The sequence below is a fragment of the Heterodontus francisci genome, chromosome 36 (genome assembly GCF_036365525.1).
Source record: "Heterodontus francisci isolate sHetFra1 chromosome 36, sHetFra1.hap1, whole genome shotgun sequence".
In the NCBI taxonomy this organism is placed as follows: Eukaryota; Metazoa; Chordata; class Chondrichthyes; order Heterodontiformes; family Heterodontidae; genus Heterodontus; species Heterodontus francisci.
In genome coordinates this window covers 4,683,289-4,706,271 of record NC_090406.1, presented here as the reverse complement: position 1 = coordinate 4,706,271, position 22,983 = coordinate 4,683,289, and the positions used below count along the sequence as shown (strand labels likewise).

At 44.2% G+C, this 22,983-nt stretch overlaps 1 protein-coding gene across 1 annotated transcript in view; it reads left to right on the top strand.

Annotated features, from left to right (window-relative positions):
* Window positions 1-22,213, top strand: part of kcnn1a (potassium intermediate/small conductance calcium-activated channel, subfamily N, member 1a) — an 81,486-nt gene extending 59,273 nt beyond the window's left edge. The window contains exons 7-8 of the mRNA XM_068015786.1: window positions 19,743-19,812; window positions 21,668-22,213. Coding sequence (XP_067871887.1) covers window positions 19,743-19,812; window positions 21,668-21,952 — 355 coding nt within the window. The 3' untranslated portion in view covers window positions 21,953-22,213. The remainder of the gene's footprint in view (window positions 1-19,742; window positions 19,813-21,667) is intronic.
* Window positions 22,214-22,983: the final 770 nt, after the last annotated feature.

Here is a 22,983-nt window from a genome sequence, read left to right as displayed (position 1 = left end):
ATAATTTCAGAGCATGATGGGCCCCCCATTTTATTACCAGTTTTTTTTTCTTTTTTTAAATTTTATTTTAGTTTGTTTCATCATTCATTTTTCTTACCATGTGCCTGCCCACTGTTTTTTGCATGTTTGTGCTTTGGGCCACGGCTGTTTATTTTTCTGCCCATTAACACCCTCTCTGCACTAACGCTTTGTCTTTCAGCACACCATTAACACACCCTTTGCCTTTGCTCCATGACCTTCTGATCGGTTATTCTCTGTTAGCCTGTCCTATCGATACCTTCCCTTTTGTTATCTCTTGTCCCACCCCTGCTTTATTTGCTTAAAACCTATTACATTTCTAACCTTTGCCAGTTCTGATGAAGGGTTAACTTTGCTTCTCTCTCCACAGATGCTGCCAGACCTGCTGAGTATTTCCAGCATTTTTTGTATTTATTTCAGATTTCCAGCATCTGCAGTATTTTGCTTTTATTTTTCTTAATGAGTTTTTGTCTCTGTCTTCATGAAGGAGAGGGATGATGCAGACATTGTAGTAAAAGAGGAGGCGTGTGAAATATGAGATACAATAAGCCCGAGGGTCTGACATCTTTCAAAGTGGATATATCACCAGGGTCGGGTGGATTGTATCCCAGGTTGTTAAAGGAAGCTAGGGAGGAAATGCTGGATACTCTGAGGATCATTTTCAAATCCTCACGGGATATAGGCGAGGTACCAGAGGATTGGAGGTCTGCGAAAGTTGTACCATTGTTTAAAAAGGGTGCGAGGGACAGACCCAATAATTATAGGCCGGTCAGTCTGACCTCGGTGGTGGGAAAATTATTAGAATCAATTCTGAGGATAAACTGCCACTTAGAAAGGCATGGATTAATCAGGGATAGTCAGCATGCATTTGTTAAGGGAAGGTTGTGTCTTACTAACTTGATTGAATTTTTGGAGGAAGTAACAAGGAGAATTGTTGAGAGTAGTGCAGTGGATGTTGTCTACATGGATTTTAGGAAGGCATTTGACAAGGTTCCACATGGCAGACTGATCAGAAAAGTAAAAGCCTATGGGATTCAGGGGAATGGGGTGAGTTGGATCCAAAATTGGTTCAGTGACAGGAAACAAAGGGTAGCGGTCGACGGGTGTTTTTGTGAATGGAAAGCGGTTTCCAGTGGCATTCCACAGGGCTCAGTGTTGGGTCCCTTGCTGTTTGTGGTATATATTAATGATTTGGACTTAAATGTGGGAGGCATGATTGGGAAATTTACAGATGACGCAAAAATTGGTCGTGTAGTTGATAGTGAAGAGGATAGCTGTAGCCTCCAGAATTATATCAATGGTTTGGTTGAGTGGGTGGAAAAGTGGCAAATGGAATTCAATCCGGAGGAGTGTGAGGTAATGTATTTGGGGAGGGCAAATAATGTGAGGGAATACACAATAAACAGGAGGATATTGAGAGGGGTAGCAGAAGTGAGAGACCTTGGATTGCATGTCCACAGGTCCCTGAAGGTGGCAGGACAGGTGGACAAAGTGGTGAAGAAGGCATATGGAATGCTTTCCTTTATTGGATGAGGTATGGAATACAAAAGCAGGGATGTAATGCTGGAACTGTATAAAACGCTGGTTAGGCCACAGCTGGAGTATTGCGTACAGTTCTGGTCACCACATTACAGGAAGGACATAATTGCTCTGGAGAGAGTACAGAGGAGATTTACAAGAATGTTGCCAGGGCTTGAAAGTTGCAGCTATGAGGAAAGGTTGGATCGGCTAGTGTTGTTTTCCTTAGAACAGAGGAGGCTGAGGGGCGACTTAATTGAGGTGTACAAAATTATGAGGGGCTTAGACACAGTAGACAGGAAGGACCTGTTTCCCCTCGCGGAGAGGTCAATTACCAGGGGGCACAGATTTAAGGTGATTGGTAGAAGGATTAGACAGGACATGAGGAAAAACTTTTTCACCCAGAGGGTAGTGGATGTCTGGAATTCACTGCCTTGATCAGTGGTGGAGGCAGAAACCCTCAACTCATTTAACAGGTACCTTGATCTGCACCTGAAGTGCTGTAACCAGCAAGGCTACGGACCAGGTGCTGGAAGGTGGGGTGAGATTGGGTGGCTAGTTTTTTCAGCCGGTGCAGACACAATGGGCTGATTGGCCTCCTTCTGTGCCGTAACTTTTCTTGGTTCCATGGGGAAGAGGGAGTGGGGGAGGCCAGAAACAGCAGAGGAAGGTCAACAAGGCAGGACCTGAATATCATTTTTTATCTTCAAGTTTCCTGCCTGGCAGCTGGCCAGATTGGCAGCCTGACTGTCAGACAGGAAACCAGCAGCAGGAGGCCACAGACGAGGACCCTTGGGGACAGACCCCAGAATTGGGGAGGGTGCGATCGGCCATGGTTGGAACAAGGCGATGGAGCCATTGGGGCCTGATTGGGAGGGTGGGAGAGAGGCCATGGCAGGACAAGGGAAGGGAAAGGCTGATGATCAGGGTTTGAGGAGGGTGGGATTGGCCACAATTGGCTGGATAGGGAGAGAGGCCATCAGGGCTGGGGGAGTGAGCACGGGGCACTGGTGGGAAGTATCTATTCTCCATGTTCCAGCTGTCATGGAGTGTGAGACAGGCTTGATGGCCCAGCTGCTGAGAATTTTATATGTTTTGTATGGAACAGTTGAAGGGATCTAGGAGATGTGGAGAGACTGGGATAATCTTGGAGATGTGACAAAGGCACAATGGGCTGCTAATTCATCCATTCATTTCTAAATGTTAATCACTTATCTAAGGCATTCAGAAATAAATTAGTTGCAGTTTTGGACAAAATCCATTTTTCACATTATACATCAGCACAATCGATCTCAGTTGGAAATCACCTTGTTGGTGCCCTGACGGTGCAAGAAGATATCTGCACAGATATCCCCAGGCTTCCAAGGCACTGAACTAATCCACTGTAAAAGTTTCCACATGTCTACATGCTGTTGGTAGACACAGGGGAGCTGCCAAATAGTATCTGGTCAGAGTGAACTTCAGCACGTGGCAAATTCTCAGAGTTAAGCTTACAAATTGGACAACTTGTTCTGATCAAAAACACTTTTGTAACAGAGAAAATAAAAATCTGAAAATCAAAACAGAAAATGCTTGATTCACACAGCAGCTCCATTAGCCTTTATCAAAACGTCACAACAACCACTTGCATTTATATAGCACCTTTAATGTAATAGCAATGTCCCAAGGCATTTCACAGTAACATAATTGGACACTGAGCCATATAAGGAGATAGTAGGGCAGGTGACCCACATGGTCAAAGAGGTAGGTTTTAAGAAGTGACTTAAAGGAGGAGAGAGAGGTTTAGGGAGGGAATTCCAGAATTTAAGGCCCAGGCAGCTGAAGGCACGATTAAACAATTAAAATTGGGGATGAGCAAGAAGGCAGAATTGCAGGAGTGGAGAGATCTTGGAGGGTTGTGGGGCTGGAGGAGGTTGCAGAGATTGGGAGGGCAAGGCCATGAAGGGATTTGAAAACCAGGAAGAGAATTTTAAAAGCAAAATACTGCGGATGCTGGAAATCTGAATTCAAAAGAGTGTTGGAAATACTCAGCAGGTCAGACAACATCTGTGGAGAGAGAAGCAGAGTTAACGTTTCAGCTCAGTGACCTTTCATCAGAACTGGCAAAGGTCACAGACCTGAAACATTAACTCTGCCTCTCTCTCCACAGATTCAACCAGACCTGCTGAGTATTTCCAGCACTTTCTGTTTTTATTTTGAGAATTTTAAAACTATTCATATTGTCAGCAAGCTATCCTGATGATGATATTGATCTCCCAAAATGCGTCACAGCCAATGAAAACTTTCTGGAAGAGCAGTCATTGGTGTTGCTCCAAGGAATGCAACTGTCTACTTATGCACTTCAAAGTTCCATAGTGAGATGAATGGCCAGTTGATCCATTTGTGTTGGTGTTAGTTAAGGGAATAGGGAGGACTTTTGGCCTGGACCGCAGGAGAGCTCTGACTCTATCAGTAGCATCATGGGGTCTTTATCATTTATCTGAACTACCACTACCACAGAGTCACGGGACCTCGGTTTAACGTCTCTTGTAAATGACCACACCTCCAACATTGGAGCTCTCTCTCCGTACTGGACTGCAGTGTCAGCCTTGAGTGAAACTTGAACTCATACCTCTATCTCAGAGATGAGAGTGTTACCAAATGAGCATTTGGGCTCATAATGCACATACGTATCTATAATAATAGCTTTTATTATCATGTGTAACCTAAAACCCCTGTTATTTCCAATTTCTTTCTATATATATTTCTCTCATTGTGTGTGATTATAGATCCCATTGTGTGAAATGGTAATTTACAGTAGCTCAATAAACTAGTATTAGGAGTTATAAGTTAATGTCCCAAGCAAGTTGGACAGAGTGTGAAGGGTTAATGTTTAGAATAACCGTGGGCAGCACACTGTCATGGAGAGATTAGCTCTGCCTCTTCAGTTAATCCTTCAGTCCAATCTTTACCTTATTCACTCACTTTCTGTCTGCTTTATCCAGCCTCTTTGATATTCCACATATCGTGCATCATACCTTGTTTCCATCCTAGCTGTCTCTAATCCTTCTCAACATCAGTTTGTTTGACAGTTTGAACATGTGGAATGACATCTCTGGATTTGTTATATGAAAGGAGTTTAAGCAGCAGAAATATTGACTCAAAGCACGATTATAATCTTGTGGTGTTTCGTGTGAACTCATCCCTTAGGATTAATGAGTTAAACCTTCAAGATAGCTGAAATGGATAGTCGACTGCATTTAGTGTTATAACTGCAGGCCATTGCCAGTATTCCCTGAGAGGAGGCTGGTTCTGGGCCAGTGTGTTAGACGCTAACCATTAACCACTGAGCCCAGTATTGAATCCAGCTCAGACTGAGGCATTGACAGTCTTCCCTAGCTAAGGATCTGGAATGAGAAGGCGTGAAGCATCCTCAAGCAAATTCCCACTAGATAGACGTTCAAAGAGTAGAACTATTCATAATTGTGTTACTAATTGCCTGAAATTCAACAGTTCTCTGCAGTGGGAAATGGGAATGGCCTATGGAGTGGAGTAGTAGACACTTGTTAAAACACTGTGTAAGGGAGCTCAAAGCCAAACCAACTCCAGTGATTATGATCTTGTGATTGAAGCCAGGGAGCTGTTTCCTGCATCATACTTGCAGACTGATGGCATACAAGAGACACGGACTCCACTGAATCCAAACGCTAATACTTAAGGACGCTGAGCATTAAATAATACACACAGACTACCTCCTCTGGAAGCTCGATGTAGAACATTCTACCTGAATTGTATCCACAAGACTACATCAAACTCACAGATTAAAGCTGAAGAGAGATCCACTCACACACGTACTCCGTGATCAATGAAGCTCCCATATTAATGGGATCAGAATCTCATGCTATATATATTAAACCTATGCACTAACTGGAGGTTGTTCTATGGGCCTACACATCAGGTCTACCCTTCACTATACAATTACTATTAAATGTTGGTCTAATTCAAACACAGTTTTTTTCCAGTGAAATGCGTTAAACAAAATTATGTCAAAGTCATGCAAGTTATTGATTGAAGCTTATTTAGTAACCAGGTTACCAGCTGAAATAACCTGCCATTTATTTTAAGTTCTCTTTCCTTCTGTTATGTTGTAACACTGCTCTGTTACCATACTGACATGACCCCTTTCACATGATATCCGAACTTCTTATCAATTATGTTTTCTTTTACAACATTAAAATGCAACTGAGAGGCTCCTGCTTCCCGGCTTCTCTCAGTAAATGTGATTGGGAGGCTTTTATCTCTTTAATGACCCTAAATCATTAATACCACCAAATATAACTGGACCTTGTGGGGTAAGTGTTGCCAGCTCTCCAGATTGGCCTCGAGTCTCCAGGAATTAATGATTCATCTCCAAGACACAGCTGTTAGTAAAACTCATGGCATTAAAAAAAAAGTTGTGTTCCTTCCCTTTCTTTGAACAGTTTCAATAGTTAGAAAAATATTGGAAATGGGGACAAATGGCTATTTGATCAACAGTCAAGATCCATCCAATCAGGGTAGCTAAGGCTCTGTTCTTTCTCCAATTGGTTGTGGGAAGGCGGGTGCCACGAGGATGGACTTTTCTGACAGCAATGGCGGGAATATAGGGGCAGGGTCGTTGGAGGTCATGTGATGAAACCTCCTGGAATATGTCCAAGCAGAGTTGGGAACCTCAGCTGAGGTGACATTGTTCGGAATGAGTGACTGGCTAATCACTTCCTAGCTGGTCTGAGAGGTGTGTGTTTCCAGATGTGCTTTACTGTGTGCTCCGTTAGTAATAGCCCAGACCTAGCAGTCAGGGACCCATCCCAGCGTAACTGAAGGCCTCTTTGCATGAGATCAAAGCAACTGATTTGTGATGGCCACTGCTTAGAGAACTGAAGGTGTCCTAGACCAAGATTCAGTGAATCTGCCACGGGATCAAGCAAGTTGTATTCCAACAAATCAAATGCAAGGAGCTGTTTGCACATTGACACCCCTGATTAGAAACCAGCAGCAAGTGAGCATTTCCAAGTTGCTAGGAGGGAAATAAAGGTTCCTTTATTCTGCTGCTAGTCATCACTGGCTACAGTGTGCTAAGGATACCTGGGGTCAGGGGTCAGGGTCACTGCTATACGCCAATAGTATGTGAAACTTCTCAGTCCAGTCCTGTCTGATTCGTTTATTTGTGTTTGATTTAATTGATTCCCAATTTGCTAAAACAGTGATGCCAACTGTTAATATCCCAGAGTTACTTTTAATATTCACTACATCAAGTTAGAAAACTTGCATTTATATGGGGCCTTTCACAACCTCAAGATGTCCTGAAGTACTTTACAGCCAATGAAATACTTTTGAAGTGTAGTCACTTTTGTAATGTAGGAAACACAGTCAATTCGTGCACAGCAAGCTCCCAAAAACAGCAATGTGATAATGACCAGATAATTTGTTTTAGTGTGTTGGTTGAGGGATCAACATTGACCAGGACACCTTCTCTTCTTCCAAATAATGCCATGGAATCTTTAACAACCACTTGAGAAGGCAGACAGGGCCTCAGTTAGCGACTCTTTCAAAAGAAGGCACATCTGACAGCAAAGCACTCCTTTAATACACACTGGGAGTGTCAGCCTGGATTAAGTACTCACATCTCCAGAGTGAGATTTGAACCTACAAACTTTGGTGACAGTGCTACTACTGAGCTGTTGATATTATGGATACTATAAATGATTCAGCCTGCAATGTGCTGTGTTCAGACTGGCTCCAAACAAAGTGCCAATGGGATCGATGCTTTGACTCTCATTTTGTTGGCACTGGTATTTTGAATAGACTGTTAAATGGAGGGTCCAGCCTTGGGTACTTGCACAAGACCCAAGCAAAGGTTCCAAAAACAAGTTCCAGTCTGGGCATGATCCCACCCTCTTCCCTTCATGCTACAGTACAAATCTTGGCCTCCTATTGGACTGTCATTGGATAAGAAGCTTCATAGTCAGAGGTAATTGGCTGAGACGATTCATGTGAGAGGGGTTGGATTATTGTTACTTGTTGTATGTTCCTTTATCCCTGTGTCTTGTCTTATTAATCCTGTGATGTGTTTTTGTCCTTTTTTTTCTGTTCTGTTTCGCTAACTCAATGCAGAGGCCAGAAGTAAGTTGTGTTTGATTTTATATTTCCTTTTGCATGTGGAGTTGGGGTGTGATGGTTAGGAGCTTGTGTGTGGCAGGCGGGCTGTAGGAACTGATTGGACAGGTATGGCTGTGACATCACCATTGCTCGTCTGCCCTGTCTATTCAATGGGGTTGCTCTGCCCTGTCAAAGTATTTTCTTTAGAGTTGCCAACGTGTGCTTGTCTTAACTCCTAGACTGAAGGCAAAATTGAAAATTGAATTCAAACAAAAATAGGATGGAGTGGATGGGCAGTGGGGGAATGGGAGCTACCATCTTAGGGAGGGAAGCAGAAACCACCCGATGAGACAGTCCATGGTACATCCATACTAATTCCAAAATGGTTCCTACAGGCCTGATAATAGGAGCTACTTTCCAATAATATACCTCCTAATGCATTAGTGCAGTAATGGGTGAAAGGGGGAATCTTGGACATGGGCTATGCCCACCTTTATTTTCCCAATTCTGAATCCCAGATAGCCCCTCCTGAAACCCATCAGGTTTCCCCTCTGCCCCTTTACACATTGATCTCATCCTGTCTACTGAAAGGCTAAACAGTTGGGCCCTGAGTGATGGACTGCTGGAGATTTGAGGGTAAATCCCGCCAGGCCTTGCACATGGACGTGCTGCCCACAATTTTGTGCCCTTTCATTTTAGTGCACCAGCTGTGTGTGGGGTCTCGCTGGTAGCACCGGAACTTGAGAAATTCACCCTTCTGTGCAGCTTTGTGTGATGGGCAGGGTCAGTAAAGTAATGACATTCCACGTGTGGAGATTAAAGTGCGCAATGCACGCATGCAAAGTGATCAGGTTGTGAGCAGTCCTGTTTCTAGGGCAGCCATTCGATTATAGTCAACACTGACCATGAACTCCCAATATTTATTAACATGGGCGGTAAGTCCGTCTTAACTGAGCACCATTGATGTATCCAGGATGATCAAACCCCATCGTTCCTTGATCTAAGTGAGGTATCAGTGATGCACACATTATTTCCAGGCTTGACCAGGAATGCGAAATATATTAAAGAGAATGAGGAAATGGGAATGGAACGGATGGCTCTGAGGCAGAGCTAGTACTAGAGCGATGGGCAAATGGCCTCCTTCTGCGCTGAGCTTTGCACAACTTGTATTTCTCTTGAATTGGAAGTTGGGTGATCTTAGCAGAGAACACCAATCAAAACCCAAATGCCACTGAGACCCAAGGGCCTGAATGGGAGTCCTGCGCTGTAGGGTGAGTCTGTCAATTAAAGTAACTCCCAATTAGGGGAGGACAGGAAAACACATTCTCATAAGACACATGAGAAAGAGGCAACTTAATTCGACCAGGGCTTTTACATTACTGGTAATCTGCCCAAAGCATGGGTGTACATTTCACAGAGACCCCCAATTAGACTTGGTTAATATCTGAGCCTCCTTGAAGCTGTGGCCTGGAGTAACCTGAATTCTCACCTTCCAAATTCCCATCTCAGTCCATTGCACCACACCCAGCACTTCTCCTGCTAGCCCTGTGAGGGAGTGTGCTGGAACGAAAGAGCAGGCACATCCATGGGCTTTGATTAAGATCCTGTTGCACTAAAGTTGTGTGTGTGGGTGTGTTCTTGGAAATGTTTGGAAGTGTCTGTGTGTGGTGGTGGTGAGTCATTGCTGGTGGGACAGGAGAAAGGACAGTTGGTGCAGTGACAGGATCAAGGAGGAGGAAGTGGTCTCCTGTATCAAGGTGGCATGAATGTGCCCTGGATCCAGGAGACAGTTGTCCTCCACATCTTCATCAGGCTTCTCCTTTTGTTCCTTGGGCCAGCACAGATACCTTTTTCTGTATCTTCAAATGTGGGGGTCCTGGCGGTGGATGCCACATGTCCCAGGGGTAACCTCACCCACCTGACCACCCTCTTCTTCCTTCACCTGTTCCAGGAAGCAAAGTTTAGAGGGGAATCCCCATGGGAAATCCCATTCTGTGCCTTTTCTGAAGTGGGTGGAGGTAACTCAGCAGAAATTATGATCGGTAAGTAACTGGCAGAGCAGAAAATATATATATTTGGAGAAATAAGGGGGGGAATTTTAACCAAACCCAGTGGGAGGGGCACGGATAGGATCAAGTGGAATGCCCTGTCCAATATCACTGTTCATTGAGTTTAGTGGAGAGTGAAATCGGGAGGGTTGGGGGATGGGGAGAGGTTTGCGTGTAAAACCAGAACTGCACCTGATGTCATTAGTTTCCCAACTAGCCAGTTAGGTTCAAATTGATTCCAAGAATTCTGCAAGGCTTTCAGATATTGCTGCTTGGCTCCTTTAAATTTACTTCTGCCATTGTCACCTTTCCGAGCAACTGTGGGCAGTCTTTATATCGAAAAACAGTTAATGCCAGGCGTAAATGAGGCAACAATTACAAAAGAAAAGGACGTGTGAAATCTTAACCACTTCATTTAGATGTGATAGCCCACTACAGGGGCCGAGGGTTGGAGGTGGAGGGGGAGCTTCTGCTGCCTACAAGAAATTGGGAGGGAGTTAAAGTAAGCAGGGATCTTGTGTGTTTAAAATAAAAACTCCTGACCCATTTCTCATCCTCTCCTGCCTGAATGTTGCCGATTACAAATGAGAAGAACAGGAAAATCCAGGTGGTACTTGGCTAAGAAGGTCAACTAACTGAGATTTGGGGAACTGTACACTGAGCCATTCGGGGTATAGGGATAGAGGGAGAGGTTACCAAGGGAGAGGGGAGAGGTTACCGAGGGAGAGGGGAGAGGTTACCGAGGGAGAGGGAGAAATGACCGAGGGCTTTAACTGGAAGAAAATGTTCCTTAACAGTTTGGAATAAAATCTAAGTAAAACAAATATTACATTTGCATGTGTATGTAGGGTTTTGAAAGAGTAAATAAGGAGAAAACATTTCCAGTGGCAGGAGGGTCAGTAACAAGAGGACACAGACTTAAGGTAATTGGCAAAAGAACCGGAGGGGGAGATGAGGAGAAATTGTTTTAAGCAGTGAGTTGTTGTGATCTGCAACGCGCTGTCTGAAAGGGCAGTGGAAGTAGATTCAATAGTAACTTTCAAAAGAGAAGTGGATAAAATAATTGAAAAGGAGAAATTTGCAGGGGGAAAGAGCAGGGAGAGTGGGACTAATTGGATAGCACAGGCACAATGGGCCAAATGGCCGCTTTCTGTGTCACATGATTCTACAATATAGGTCAATTTGACCTAATCCCTTCAGCTCCTCAACATTAAACATTTAAAATATATATTTTATGATTTGGAGATTACTAGCATCTGAATATTTGCCATTTCTTACATAAAGAGGAAGTTAGCCTGCACAATAACCTGGGCCTCAACAGTAACTTCCTGTTATGATTAAAACCTAAACAAGAAGTTTACATCTCTTTGTTAAATCCAAAAATAGGATGAGGGTGGGGAGGAATGGGAGCGGGACAGGGAGGGTTTGAGTGCGGAGCTGCGTTTTACCGATCGGGAACCTCAAAAATTAGCCTCCTTCCTCCTTCCCCATTATATCATGGGATACAGGAGAAGGTTTGAGACAAACATTGTCTTTGTCCCGTTTGAATTTTAGAAATTTCTGGATGACCTACTCCAAAAACAACAGCAAAAATTCCAAATCCAAACAGGATGGGGGCTGGAGGGGAAGTGATCCTGAGCGATCATTAGTAACATTTTTAATCTGTTTACATTCTGCAGTACAATACTCACCTTGCAATTATTGGGCATTTTCGGAGAAAGATCTATGAAAGATAGGAGCCCCATAAGAATGAGATTTGTCTCTATGTTAAATATAAAGACATGTTTAATATTCTTGACAATAGTATTGAAGGTTTAGATCAGTCAGTTAGTTTCTTTAAATATTTCTTCACGAGATGTCAGTGTCACTGGCAAGGCCGATATTTATTTATTTCCCTTGTGAAGGTGGTGGTGATGCCTTCCTGATGACAATGGTGTGAGGAAGAGAATTCCACCATTTTGACCAATGATGATAAATCTGCCCGTAACCTTCTCTGTTCCAAGAACATAAGAAATAGGAGCAGGAGTAGACCATTCGACCCCTCATGCCTGCTGTGCCAGTCAATAAGGTTGTGGCTGATCTTCTACATAATTCCATCTTCTGCCCTTTCCCCATATCCCTTGGTTCCCCTTAGTGCCGTATCTATCAAAGGAGCAGCTGTTTGAAGATAAATCCACATTTGATATGTGGGAGGCTTTTAAAGAGAGGTTGATTAGCGTGCAGGAGAGACATGTTCCTGTTAAAATGAGGGATAGAAATGGCAAGATTAGGGAACCATGGATGACAGGTGAAATTGTGAGACTAGCTAAGAGGAAAAAGGAAGCATACATAAGGTCTAGGAGGCTGAAGAAAGATGAAGCTTTGAAAGAATATCGGGAATGTAGGACCAATCTGAAACGAGGAATTAAGAGGGCTAAAAGGGGTCATGAAATATCTTTAGCAAACAGGGTTAAGGAAAATCCCAAAGCCTTTTATTCATATATAAGGAGCAAGAGGGTAACTAGAGAAAGGATTGGCCCACTCAAGGACAAAGGAGGAAAATTATGCGTGGAGTCAGAGAAAATGGGTGAGATTCTAAACGAGTACTTTGCATCGGTATTCACCGAGGAGAGGGACATGACGGATGTTGAGGTTAGGGATAGATGTTTGATTACTCTAGGTCAAGTCGGCATAAGGAGGGAGGAAGTGTTGGGTATTCTAAAAGGCATTAAGGTGGACAAGTCCCCAGGTCCGGATCGAATCTATCCCAGGTTACTGAGGGAAGCGAGAGAGGAAATAGCTGGGGCCTTAACAGATATCTTTGCAGCATCCTTAAACACGGGTGAGGTCCCGGAGGACTGGAGAATTGCTAATGTTGTCCCCTTGTTTAAGAAGGGTAGCAGGGATAATCCAGGTAATTATAGACTGGTGAGCCTGACGTCAGTGGTAGGGAAGCAGCTGGAGAAGATACTGAGGGATAGGATCTATTCCCATTTGGAAGAAAATGGGCTTATCAGTGATAGGCAACATGGTTTTGTGCAGGGAAGGTCATGTCTTACCAACTTAATAGAATTCTTTGAGGAAGTGACAAAGTTGATTGATGAGGGAAGGGCTGTAGATGCCATATACACGGACTTCAGTAAGGCGTTTGATAAGGTTCCCCATGGTAGGTTGATGGAGAAAGTGAAGTCGCATGGGGTCCAGGGTGTACTAGCTAGATGGATAAAGAACTGGCTGGGCAACAGGAGACAGAGAGTAGCAGTGGAAGGGAGTTTCTCAAAATGGAGACGTGTGACCAGTGGTGTTCCACAGGGATCCGTGCTGGGACCACTGTTGTTTGTGATATACATAAATGATTTGGAGGAAAGTATAGGTGGTCTGATTAGCAAGTTTGCAGACGACACTAAGATTGGTGGAGTAGCAGATAGTGAAGGGGACTGTCAGAGAATACAGCAGAATATAGATAGATTGGAGAGTTGGGCAGAGAAATGGCAGATGGAGTTCAATCCGGGCAAATGCGAGGTGATGCATTTTGGAAGATCCAATTCAAGAGTGGACTATACAATAAATGGAAAAGTCCTGGGGAAAATTGATGTACAGAGAGATTTGGGTGTTCAGGTCCATTGTTCCCTGAAGGTGGCAACGCAGGTCAATAGAGTGGTCAAGAAGGCATACGGCATGCTTTCCTTCATTGGACGGGGTATTGAGTACAAGAGTTGGCAGGTCATGTTACAGTTGTATAGGACTTTGGTTCGGCCACATTTGGAATACTGCGTGCAGTTCTGGTCGCCACATTACCAAAAGGATGTGGATGCTTTGGAGAGGGTGCAGAGGAGGTTCACCAGGATGTTGCCTGGTATGGAGGGCGCTAGCTATGAAGAGAGGTTGAGTAGATTAGGATTATTTTCATTAGAAAGACGGAGGTTGAGGGGGGACCTGATTGAGGTGTACAAAATCATGAGAGGTATAGACAGGGTGGATAGCAAGAAGCCTTTTCCCAGAGTGGGGGATTCAATTACTAGGGGTCACGAGTTCAAAGTGAGAGGGGAAAAGTTTAGGGGGGATATGCGTGGAAAGTTCTTTACGCAGAGGATGGTGGGTGCCTGGAACGCGTTGCCAGCGGAGGTGGTAGACGCGGGCACGATAGAGTCTTTTAAGATGTGTCTAGACAGATACATGAATGGGCAGGAAGCAAAGAGATACAGACCCTTAGAAAATAGGCGACAGGTTTAGATAGAGGATCTGGATCGGCGCAGGCTTGGAGGGCCAAAGGGCCTGTTCCTGTGCTGTAATTTTCTTTGTTCTTTTCTTTGTTCTTTGAGAACATCTCAGCTTCTCTAGCATCTCCACGTGAGAGACGTCCTTCATCCCTGGTACCATTCTAGTAAATCTCCTCTGCATTTCCACCATGGGCTTGACCTTCCTTCCTAAAGTATGGTGCCCAGAATTGAACACAATACTCCAGTTGAGACCTAACCAGTGGTTTATAAAGGTTTGGCGTAACTTCCTTGCTTTTGTATGCTATGCCTCTATTTATAAAGCCCAGGATCTTGAATGCTTTTTAACAGCCTTATCGACTTGTCCTGCCACCTTCAAAGTCATCTTTTGTTATATTAGCTGATGCTGAAAATTCTCTTGAAAACCTTCAAACCAACTATACAAGAAGGACAGAAAAGACTGTAATTAAAATTGGATTTTTATATCATTGATATTTCTGTGTAGCCAGCCAGGGCACATAGTTACACACAGCCTCTCTTAACCCAGAGAGTGGGGAAAATTTGGAACACACTATCACAGGGAGTGGTTGAGCTGAATAACATAGATGCATATAAGGGGAAGCTGGATAAACACATGAGGGAGAAAGGAATAGAAGGATATGCTGATGGGGTTCAATGAAGAGGGGTGAGAGGAGGTCTGAATGGAGTATAAACACTGGCAGATGGGTCAAATGGCCTATTTCCGTGCTGTAACTTCCATGTAAGTGCATGTGTTGGGACAGTAGAAACACCAGTGAAATGACTCAGCCAGTAGGAGTTGCCTGCTTGAGTTGAGTTGTCGGGTACAGGTTTCCTATAAGTGTCAATTGGGAGGGGTAGGAGGACAAGGGTCCTCTTGAGGCATTAGAGATGAACATAAGGATTGTGCAGTTGAATATGTCTGCTCACATGACCTGAAGTTGTTGAATTAATATGAACATACGAATTAGGATCAGGAGTAGGCCACTCGGCCCCTCGAGCCTGCTCTGCCATTCAATAAGTTCATGGTTGAACTGATTACTACACATTTCCACCTACCCCAATAATCTTTCACCCCCTTTGCTCATCAAGAATCTATCGACCTCTGCCTTTAAAAATATTCAAAGACTCTGCCTTTTGAGTAAGAGAATTCCAAAGACTCACGACCCTCTGAGAGAAAAAAATTCTCCTCATCTCTGTCTTAAATGGGCGACCCCTTATTTTTAAACAGTGACCCTTAGTTCTAGATTCTCCCACAAGAGGAAACATCCTTTCCACATCTACCCTGTCAAGACCCCTCAGGATCTTATATGTTTCAATCAAGTCGCCTCTTACTCTTCTAAATTCCAGCGGATACAAGCCTAGCCTGTCCAATCTTTCCTCGAAGGACAGCCCGCCTATTCCAGGTATTAGTCTAGTAAACCTTCTCTGTACTGCCTCCAACGCATTTACATCCTTAAATAAGGAGATGAGTACTGTACACAGTACTCCAGATGTGGTCTCACCAATGCCCTGTAGAGCTGAAGCATAACTTCCCTACTTTTGTATTCAATTCCCCATGCGATAAACGATGTACCTGATGTTAGTATGTACCTGCATACTAACCTTTTGCGATTCATGCACTAGGACACCAATATCCCTCTGCATCTCAGAACTCTGCAATCTCTTACCATTTAGATAATATGCTTTTTCATTCTTCCTGCCAAAGTGGACAATTTCACACTTTCCCACATTATACTCCATTTACCAGGTCTTTGCCCACTCACTTAACCTATCTATATCCCTTTGTTGCCTCCTTATGTCCTCTTCACAAGTTACTTTCCTATCTATCTTTGTGTCATCAGCAAATTTAGCAACCATTCCTTTGGTCCCTTCATCTAAATCATTTATATAAATTGTAAAAGGTTGAGGCCCCAGCACAGATCCCTGTGGCACACCACTCGCTACATCTTGCCAACCAGAAAATGGCGCATTTATGCCTACTCTCTGTTTCCTGTTAGCTAGCCAATCTTCTATCCATGCCAATACCCGTTACACCATGGCCTTTTATTTTCTGCAATAAACGTTGATGTGGCACCTTATCAAATGCCTTCTGGAAATCTAAGTACAATATATCCACCGGATGCCCTTCACCCACAGCACATGTAACTCCCTCAAAGAACTCCAGTAAATTGGTTAAACATGATTTCCCTTTCATAAAACCATGTTGACTCTGCCCGATTACCTTGAATTTTTCTTAATGCCCTACCAAAACATCTTTAGTAATTTTCCCTAAGACAGATGTTAAACTAACTGACCTGTAGTTTCCTGCTTTCTGTCTCCCTCCCTTTTTGAATAAAGGAGTTACATTTGCTATTTTACAATCTAACAGAACCTTCCCCAAATCTAGGGAATTTTGGAAAATTAAAACTAACGCATCAACTCTCTCACTAGCCACTTTTTTTGACCCCCTAGGATGAAGTCCATCAGGACCCGGGGACTTGTCAGCCCAGTCAGACTTGTTCAGTACCACTTCCCTGGTGATTGTAATTTTCTTGAGTTCCTCCCTCCCTTCCATTTCCTGACTTACACCTAATACTGGGATGTTATTTGTATCCTCAATAGTGAAGACCGGTGCAAATTATCTGTTCAATTCATCTTTATTATCATTATTATCCATTATTAATTCCCCAGACTCACTTTCTACAGGACCAACGTTCACTTTGTTAACTCTTTTCTCTTTTAAATATCTATAGAAAGTCTTACTATCTGTCTTTATATTTCTAGCTAGCTTTCTCTCATACTCTCATTTTACTTTCCTTATCAATCTTTTAGTCCTTCTTTACTGTTTTTTATATTCTGTCCAATCTTCTGACCTGCCTCCCATCTTTACATAATCATAGGTTTTTTCTTTAAGTTTGATACTATCTTTAACTGTTTTAGTTAACCACGGATGGCAGGCCCTACCCTTGGAATTTTTCTTTCTCATTGAAATGTATCTATTCTGTGTATTCTGAAATATCCCCTTAAATGTCTGCCACTGCATCTCTATTGACCTATCCCTTAACCTGATTTGCCAGTTCACTTTAGCTAGCTCTGCTTTCATGCCCTCATAATTTCCCTTATTTAAGTTTAAAATACTAGTCTTGGACCCATTCTTCTTTCCCTCAAACTGAATGTAAAATTGAATCGCTGGTACCTAGGGGTGCCATAACTATGAGGTCATTAATTAATCCTATCTTATTGCACAATACCAGGTCTAGTATAGCCTGCTCTCTGGTTGGCTCCAGAATGTATTGTTCCAAGAAATTATCCCGAAATCATTCTATGTACTCCTCATCTAGGCTACCTCTACCCATCTGATTTTTCTAGTCTATATGTAGGTTAACATCCCCCATAATTATTACTGTGCCTTTCTGACAAGCTGCCATTATTTCTTCCTTTATACCCTGTCCCACAGTGTGGTTAATGTTAGGTGGCCTGTACACCACTCCCACAACTGACTTCTTGTATTTATGATTTCTCATCTCTACCCAAACTGCTTCTACATCCTGGTTTCCTGAACTTAGGTCATCCCTCTCTATTGCGCTAATACCATCATTAACTAACAGAGCTACCCCTCCACCTTTTCCTAGCTTCCTGTCCTTCCTAAGTGCCGTGTACCCTTCCATATTCAGGTCCCAATCTATGTCGCCCTGCAGCCATGTCTCTGTAATGGTTATCAGATCATACTTATTTATTTCTATTTGCACTCTCAGTTCATCTATTTTGTTTCGAATGCTACGTGCATTCAGATACAGAGCCTTTAGTTTTGTCCTTTTTTATTAGGTTTGTAACCTCTAGCCTTATCTGTTGATCTACTCTTAGATTTGTCTTCCTGTCACAGTCTGTTTATCATTTCCCATAGTAATACCTTTCTCTCTTGCCTTGTCTCTACTCTCTACTCCTTGATTTATCATATCTTCTCAAATTTGATCCCTTGCCCTCACTATTCAGTTTAAAACTCTGTCTACTTCCCTAGTTATGCAGCTCGCTAGAACACGGCCCCAGCACGATTCAGGAGTAGACCGTCCCAATGGTACAGCCACCACTTTCCCCAGTACTGGTGCCAGTGCCCCACCAACCGGAACCCACTTCTACCACACCAGTCTTTGAGCCACGCATTAATTCCTCTAATCTTATTTGCCCTATGCCAATCTGCATGTGGTTCAGGTAATAATCCAGAGATTATTACCTTTGAGGTTCTGCTTCTTAATTTGGTGCCTAGTTCTTCATACTGACTATGCAGAACCTCTTCCCTTGTCCTGCCTATGTCGTTGGTACCTACGTGGGCCACGACGACTGGATCCTCCCCCTCCCACTGTAAGTTCCTCTCCAGCCCTGAGTAGATGTCCCGAACCCTGGCACCGGGCAGACAACACAGCCGTCTGGACTCTTGCTCTTTGATGCAGGGAACAGTGTCGATCCCTCTCACTATACTGTCCCTTACTACCACTACATTCCTTTTTTCTCCCTCCACTTGAAGCACTGCTCCTGTATCATGGTGCCATGGTCAGGTTGCTCATCCACCCTGCAGCCCCCACTTTCATCCAAACAAGCTGAAAGAACCTCAGATCTGTTGGACAATTGCAAAGGCTGAGTCTCCTGCACTCCTGTCCTCTGGGTCCCCTTACCTGCCTCAGTTGCAGCCACCCTCTCCTGTCCCTGACCACTGACCAAATCAGAAGACCCTATCCTAAGGGGTGTAACCGCCTCCTGGTACAAAATGTCCAGGTAACTTTCCCCCTCCCTGATGTGTCGCAGTGTCTGCAGCTCGGACTCCAGTTCAAAGACTCTGAGCCGAAGCTCTTTGAGCTGCAAACACTTACTGCAGATGTGTTTGCCCTGGATCACATTGGGATCCAGGAGCTCCCACATCCTGCAGCCGTGACACATCAACTGTCCTGCCATCCTTAATGTGTTTTAATTAACTACTTAATTATTAAATTATTTATTTTATTTTCCCTTTTTCTAATATATTTTATTAAGCTTACCACTAGTTCCTTTACTATTTTAAACGTCAGGATTAGAATGGACCTTAATCACTTACTAGATACTCACCAAACAGGTAGCTTCTTCCCAAACCAATCACCTACCTGCTTACCTGTGATGTTTGCTGCTATGTTTGATTTAAATTAAAGTAAATTAAAAGCTTACCTGTATACTCACCCCTGCGGCTCTCTGCTTCTCTGCTCTCACTGTTGATTGTGACATCACTTTGATGTCACTTTTTGATTTTTCCCTACTCCGCTCCTGCTGCTCCCGCCATGCTCTCTCTCTTTCTCCGCTCCCGCCGTGCTCTCTCTCTCTCTCTCTCTCTGCTCCTGCTGTGCTCTCTCTCTCTCTCTGTCTCTGTCTCGCTCTTCGCTCCCGTCGTGCTCTCTTTCTCTCTGTCTCTCTCCGTTCCCACCGTTCTCTCTCTCTCTCTCTCTCCATTCCTGCTGTGCTCCTCTCTCTGTCTCTGGTCTGCCCAATGTGACTTTCCCTAAAGTGGATTTTCACTTCTGTTCCAACTTCCCCTGATCAAGGATGGTCATCACATGAACCCTGACCCCTAGTCACTGAGTGCAAAATGGAGATGATCACACTCTTCTAAACCGTAAAGTTAACATTGTGCTCTAGGCACAGAAAGGATTAATCAATCTTTCAGGAAAGGAAAATTACATTAAAACCCTTAACTAAAATCAGACTGCTTGTGTCTGGGGCAGATGCTGCTTGTTGCCTGTGCCTGTAGTTTTCTTTTAGTCCTTTCTGCATGGCTGTGATGAAAATTGTTCAGCATAAAATTAATGCTGTGTTTCCCACACAGATTAAGAGGTGTCAAAATGGAGCAGAGGAAGTTAAACGACCAAGCAAATACACTGGTGGATCTGGCCAAGGTTGGTAATGCAATGAACTGTTTAGGAGTCATTTATGGCACAGAAGGAGGCCATTTGGCCCATTGAATATTTGCTGGCTCTCCACAGAGCTATCCAGTCAGTTCCATTACCCTGCTCGATCCCCATAGCCCTGTTGGCTCATTTTCTTCAAGTGCCCATTCAATTTCCTTTTGAAGTCAGTGATTGTCCCCACTTCCACCACCCTTGTGGGCAGCAAGTTCCAGGTCATTAGTCTGGAAAGATATGGAGAGGCTTCTCGGGCAACTAGAGGTTGCCAACTCAGGCCGTATTCCTGGAGGTTTCATCATATGACCTCCTGCCTCCAACTGCTCCTCCCCCACACTCCGGCCATTGGTCACCAGGAATGTCCATTCTCACGGCACCCCGCCTTCCCACAGCCAATCGAAAAGCGAACAGACTCATCATTACCCAATTGGATGAATCTTCACCATCAGTCAAACAGCCTTTATTTCCACGTCTGATAAACTAATAAACATTTTTTTATAATGCCCCAATGATCTTTCTCCTGGGTGTTGCTCACAGTAGTGAGCTGGAGATCCAGGACAATCCTGGAGGGTTGGTAACCCCTACCCCTAAACAGGGGTCATATTACTGAGCAGGTTTAATTCCCGGGCCTCTGCTAAGTTTACTTGGTTAAGAGATGTCACCAAAGTTCACAATTAGCCTCACTGTTCCTGGGCTAGGAGGGGTTAAAAAAGTCAACCAGGACTCTTGCTACGGGTGAATATCTGCGGAATGCTGCTGCAATGTGTGGGTGTGGGGTGCGGAGGTGGTTGGGGGGAGAATTGTTGGGTGAGGACAGGATTGGATTTGGCTGTGAGTCTCCCCCCTCTTCCACACAGGTAGATAACCTGTCAGTGTACACTCGCATACAGAGAATGGCCACTATGCTGAGGCTGCAAGGGGTTACTGGAACCCCACCCCATATAAGTTAGCCCTTTGGGAGAGGGGGAAAAGAAAAACTGAATAATATTGCAACAACAACTTGCATTTATATAGCATTTTTATCATGGCAAAACGTTCCAAGGCACTTCACAGGAGCACAATTAGACACCAAGCAACATTTGGAGATATTGGAACGAGTGACCAAAAGCTTGGTCCAAGAGGTAGGTTTTCAGGAGCATCTTAAAGGAAGAGAGAGAGAGGTGGAGGTTTAGGGAGGGAATTCCAGAGCTTAGGGTCCAGGCAGCTGAAGGCACGGCCGCCAATGGTGGGAAAATTAGAATCAGGGATTCTCAATGGCCACAATTAGAGGAATGCAGAGATCTTGGAGGGTTGTAGTGCTGGAGGAGGCTATAGAGATAGGGAGGGGAGGCCATGGAGAGATTTGAAAACACTGTTGCTGTGTTAGAGAGGTTAATAACCCAGCTGTACAGGAACATAAGGACCACACTCCATCCAGTTTGTCTCCTATCAGCCTGGTGTTCACATGATAAAACAGTACTGGAGTTTTTGACTAATCATAACGATCAATGTCTATCAGTTAGGTCAGGGAAGGTTCCCTGCCATCTTTACTCAGTCTGGACCTTTATGTGACTCCAGTCCCAAACCAACGTGGTTGACTCTCAACTGCTCTCTGAAGTGGCATTGCAAGCCTCTAAGTTACATTAAAATCAGCTAGACGGCAATTCAAGAAGAAGGCCCACCACCACTACATTCTCAGAATGCAAATGAATAAAAGCAGACGCAGACGTGAGGTGAGGAAAACCCCCCCGGTGGTGGAGAGCTTTGGGAACCATAGGTCCAAAATCACCTGTTCATCCCCAGCCTGTTACACTCACGGTGTATCACTGTCCTTTTGACATCTGTGTTTCTTTGTGCCCCCTGTTCACAGACACAGAACGTGATGTATGACATCCTGTCAGAACTGCAGGAAAAGAATGAAGACTTGGAGAAACGGATTGTGACGCTGGAGACCAAACTGGACTCACTAACTGTCAGCCTCCAGGCGTTACCCGGACTGATCACCCAGGCTGTTGGCCAACAACAGCGTGACTTCTTTGAGACTCACATGCACAGGTTTAAACCGGTCACTTACAGTTCGGAAAGGTCGTGGACGCCAACACGAAGGCGTCGCTCGCCATCGACAGCACCGCATACATCTTCTGACAGCAGCTAGGGGCCTTCAGAAGTAGATGATCTGATCTCACTTGGCCATTGTATGGCTTACAATGTTAGCTTTTTTCTATAAAGCCATCTCTAATTTATAAGTTTGGTTTTAGGAGTGAAGCTGCAGGTTACCGTTAATATTTAAAAGGGTAAAGCAGCTCCCTAGGCTTTTGCCAAGGGGTTTGGGCCAGTATATATAGGTTGAAGCCATCTCCCTTAAGCCTCCTCTTCTCCGACCCTCCCTTCCATCCCTCCGACCCGCCTGCCCACGGAGACACACGAGTTTTGGCTGTTCACCATTTGAGCATCGTAATCTACAAGCAAGGTAGATCTTTGCCATTCATCCCAGTCCCATAGTACAGCTCAGTGCAAGACCTTAACATTGAGAGTCCTAAACTATATGAATAATTGGGTACAATTAGACAAAGACTGTGGGAAGATCCTATTTTCCCGAGGCTCTGGCAGGACCCAAGTTTCCATTGTGGAACCTATCCTATTTACTCTACTCAATGGGCTGTGGGAAGTATGCAGGTTGGTGGGTTATGGACAGTCTGCAGGTGGTTTGTGAGCTTTTGTTGGCACAAGACTGCCTCTGCTTATTAAAGCATAGCCCCAACACCTTGTGTTCAAACACAGCTGCTAGATCCCACTCTGGTCAAGTGGGTAAAAGATTAGCCCAGTGTGATGCTGAGTTAATACAGGCCAGGGTTCAATCTGACGTCTGAGCTGAACTAGCAGGGCCTCAGCTGTAGTGGGTGTTGCAATAGGTCTCAGCAGACCCTAGGGTCAGAGGGTAAAGTTGAGCCAGGGCTGCTCCTCCCAATTAAGAAGCAATAGTCAACCTCCCCAATGGATGGGGAACAATTGTCGAGGTTGAGTGACGGCCAGGATCGGGATGTAATGTAATGCCGCCTACCCCATCTGCTTGAACAGCCTGTCAATTCAATGCCTAGACTCATAACATCAACAACTTGCATTTATATAGCATCCTTAACATAGTAAAACATCCCAAGGCACTTCACTTGAATGTAATCAGACAAA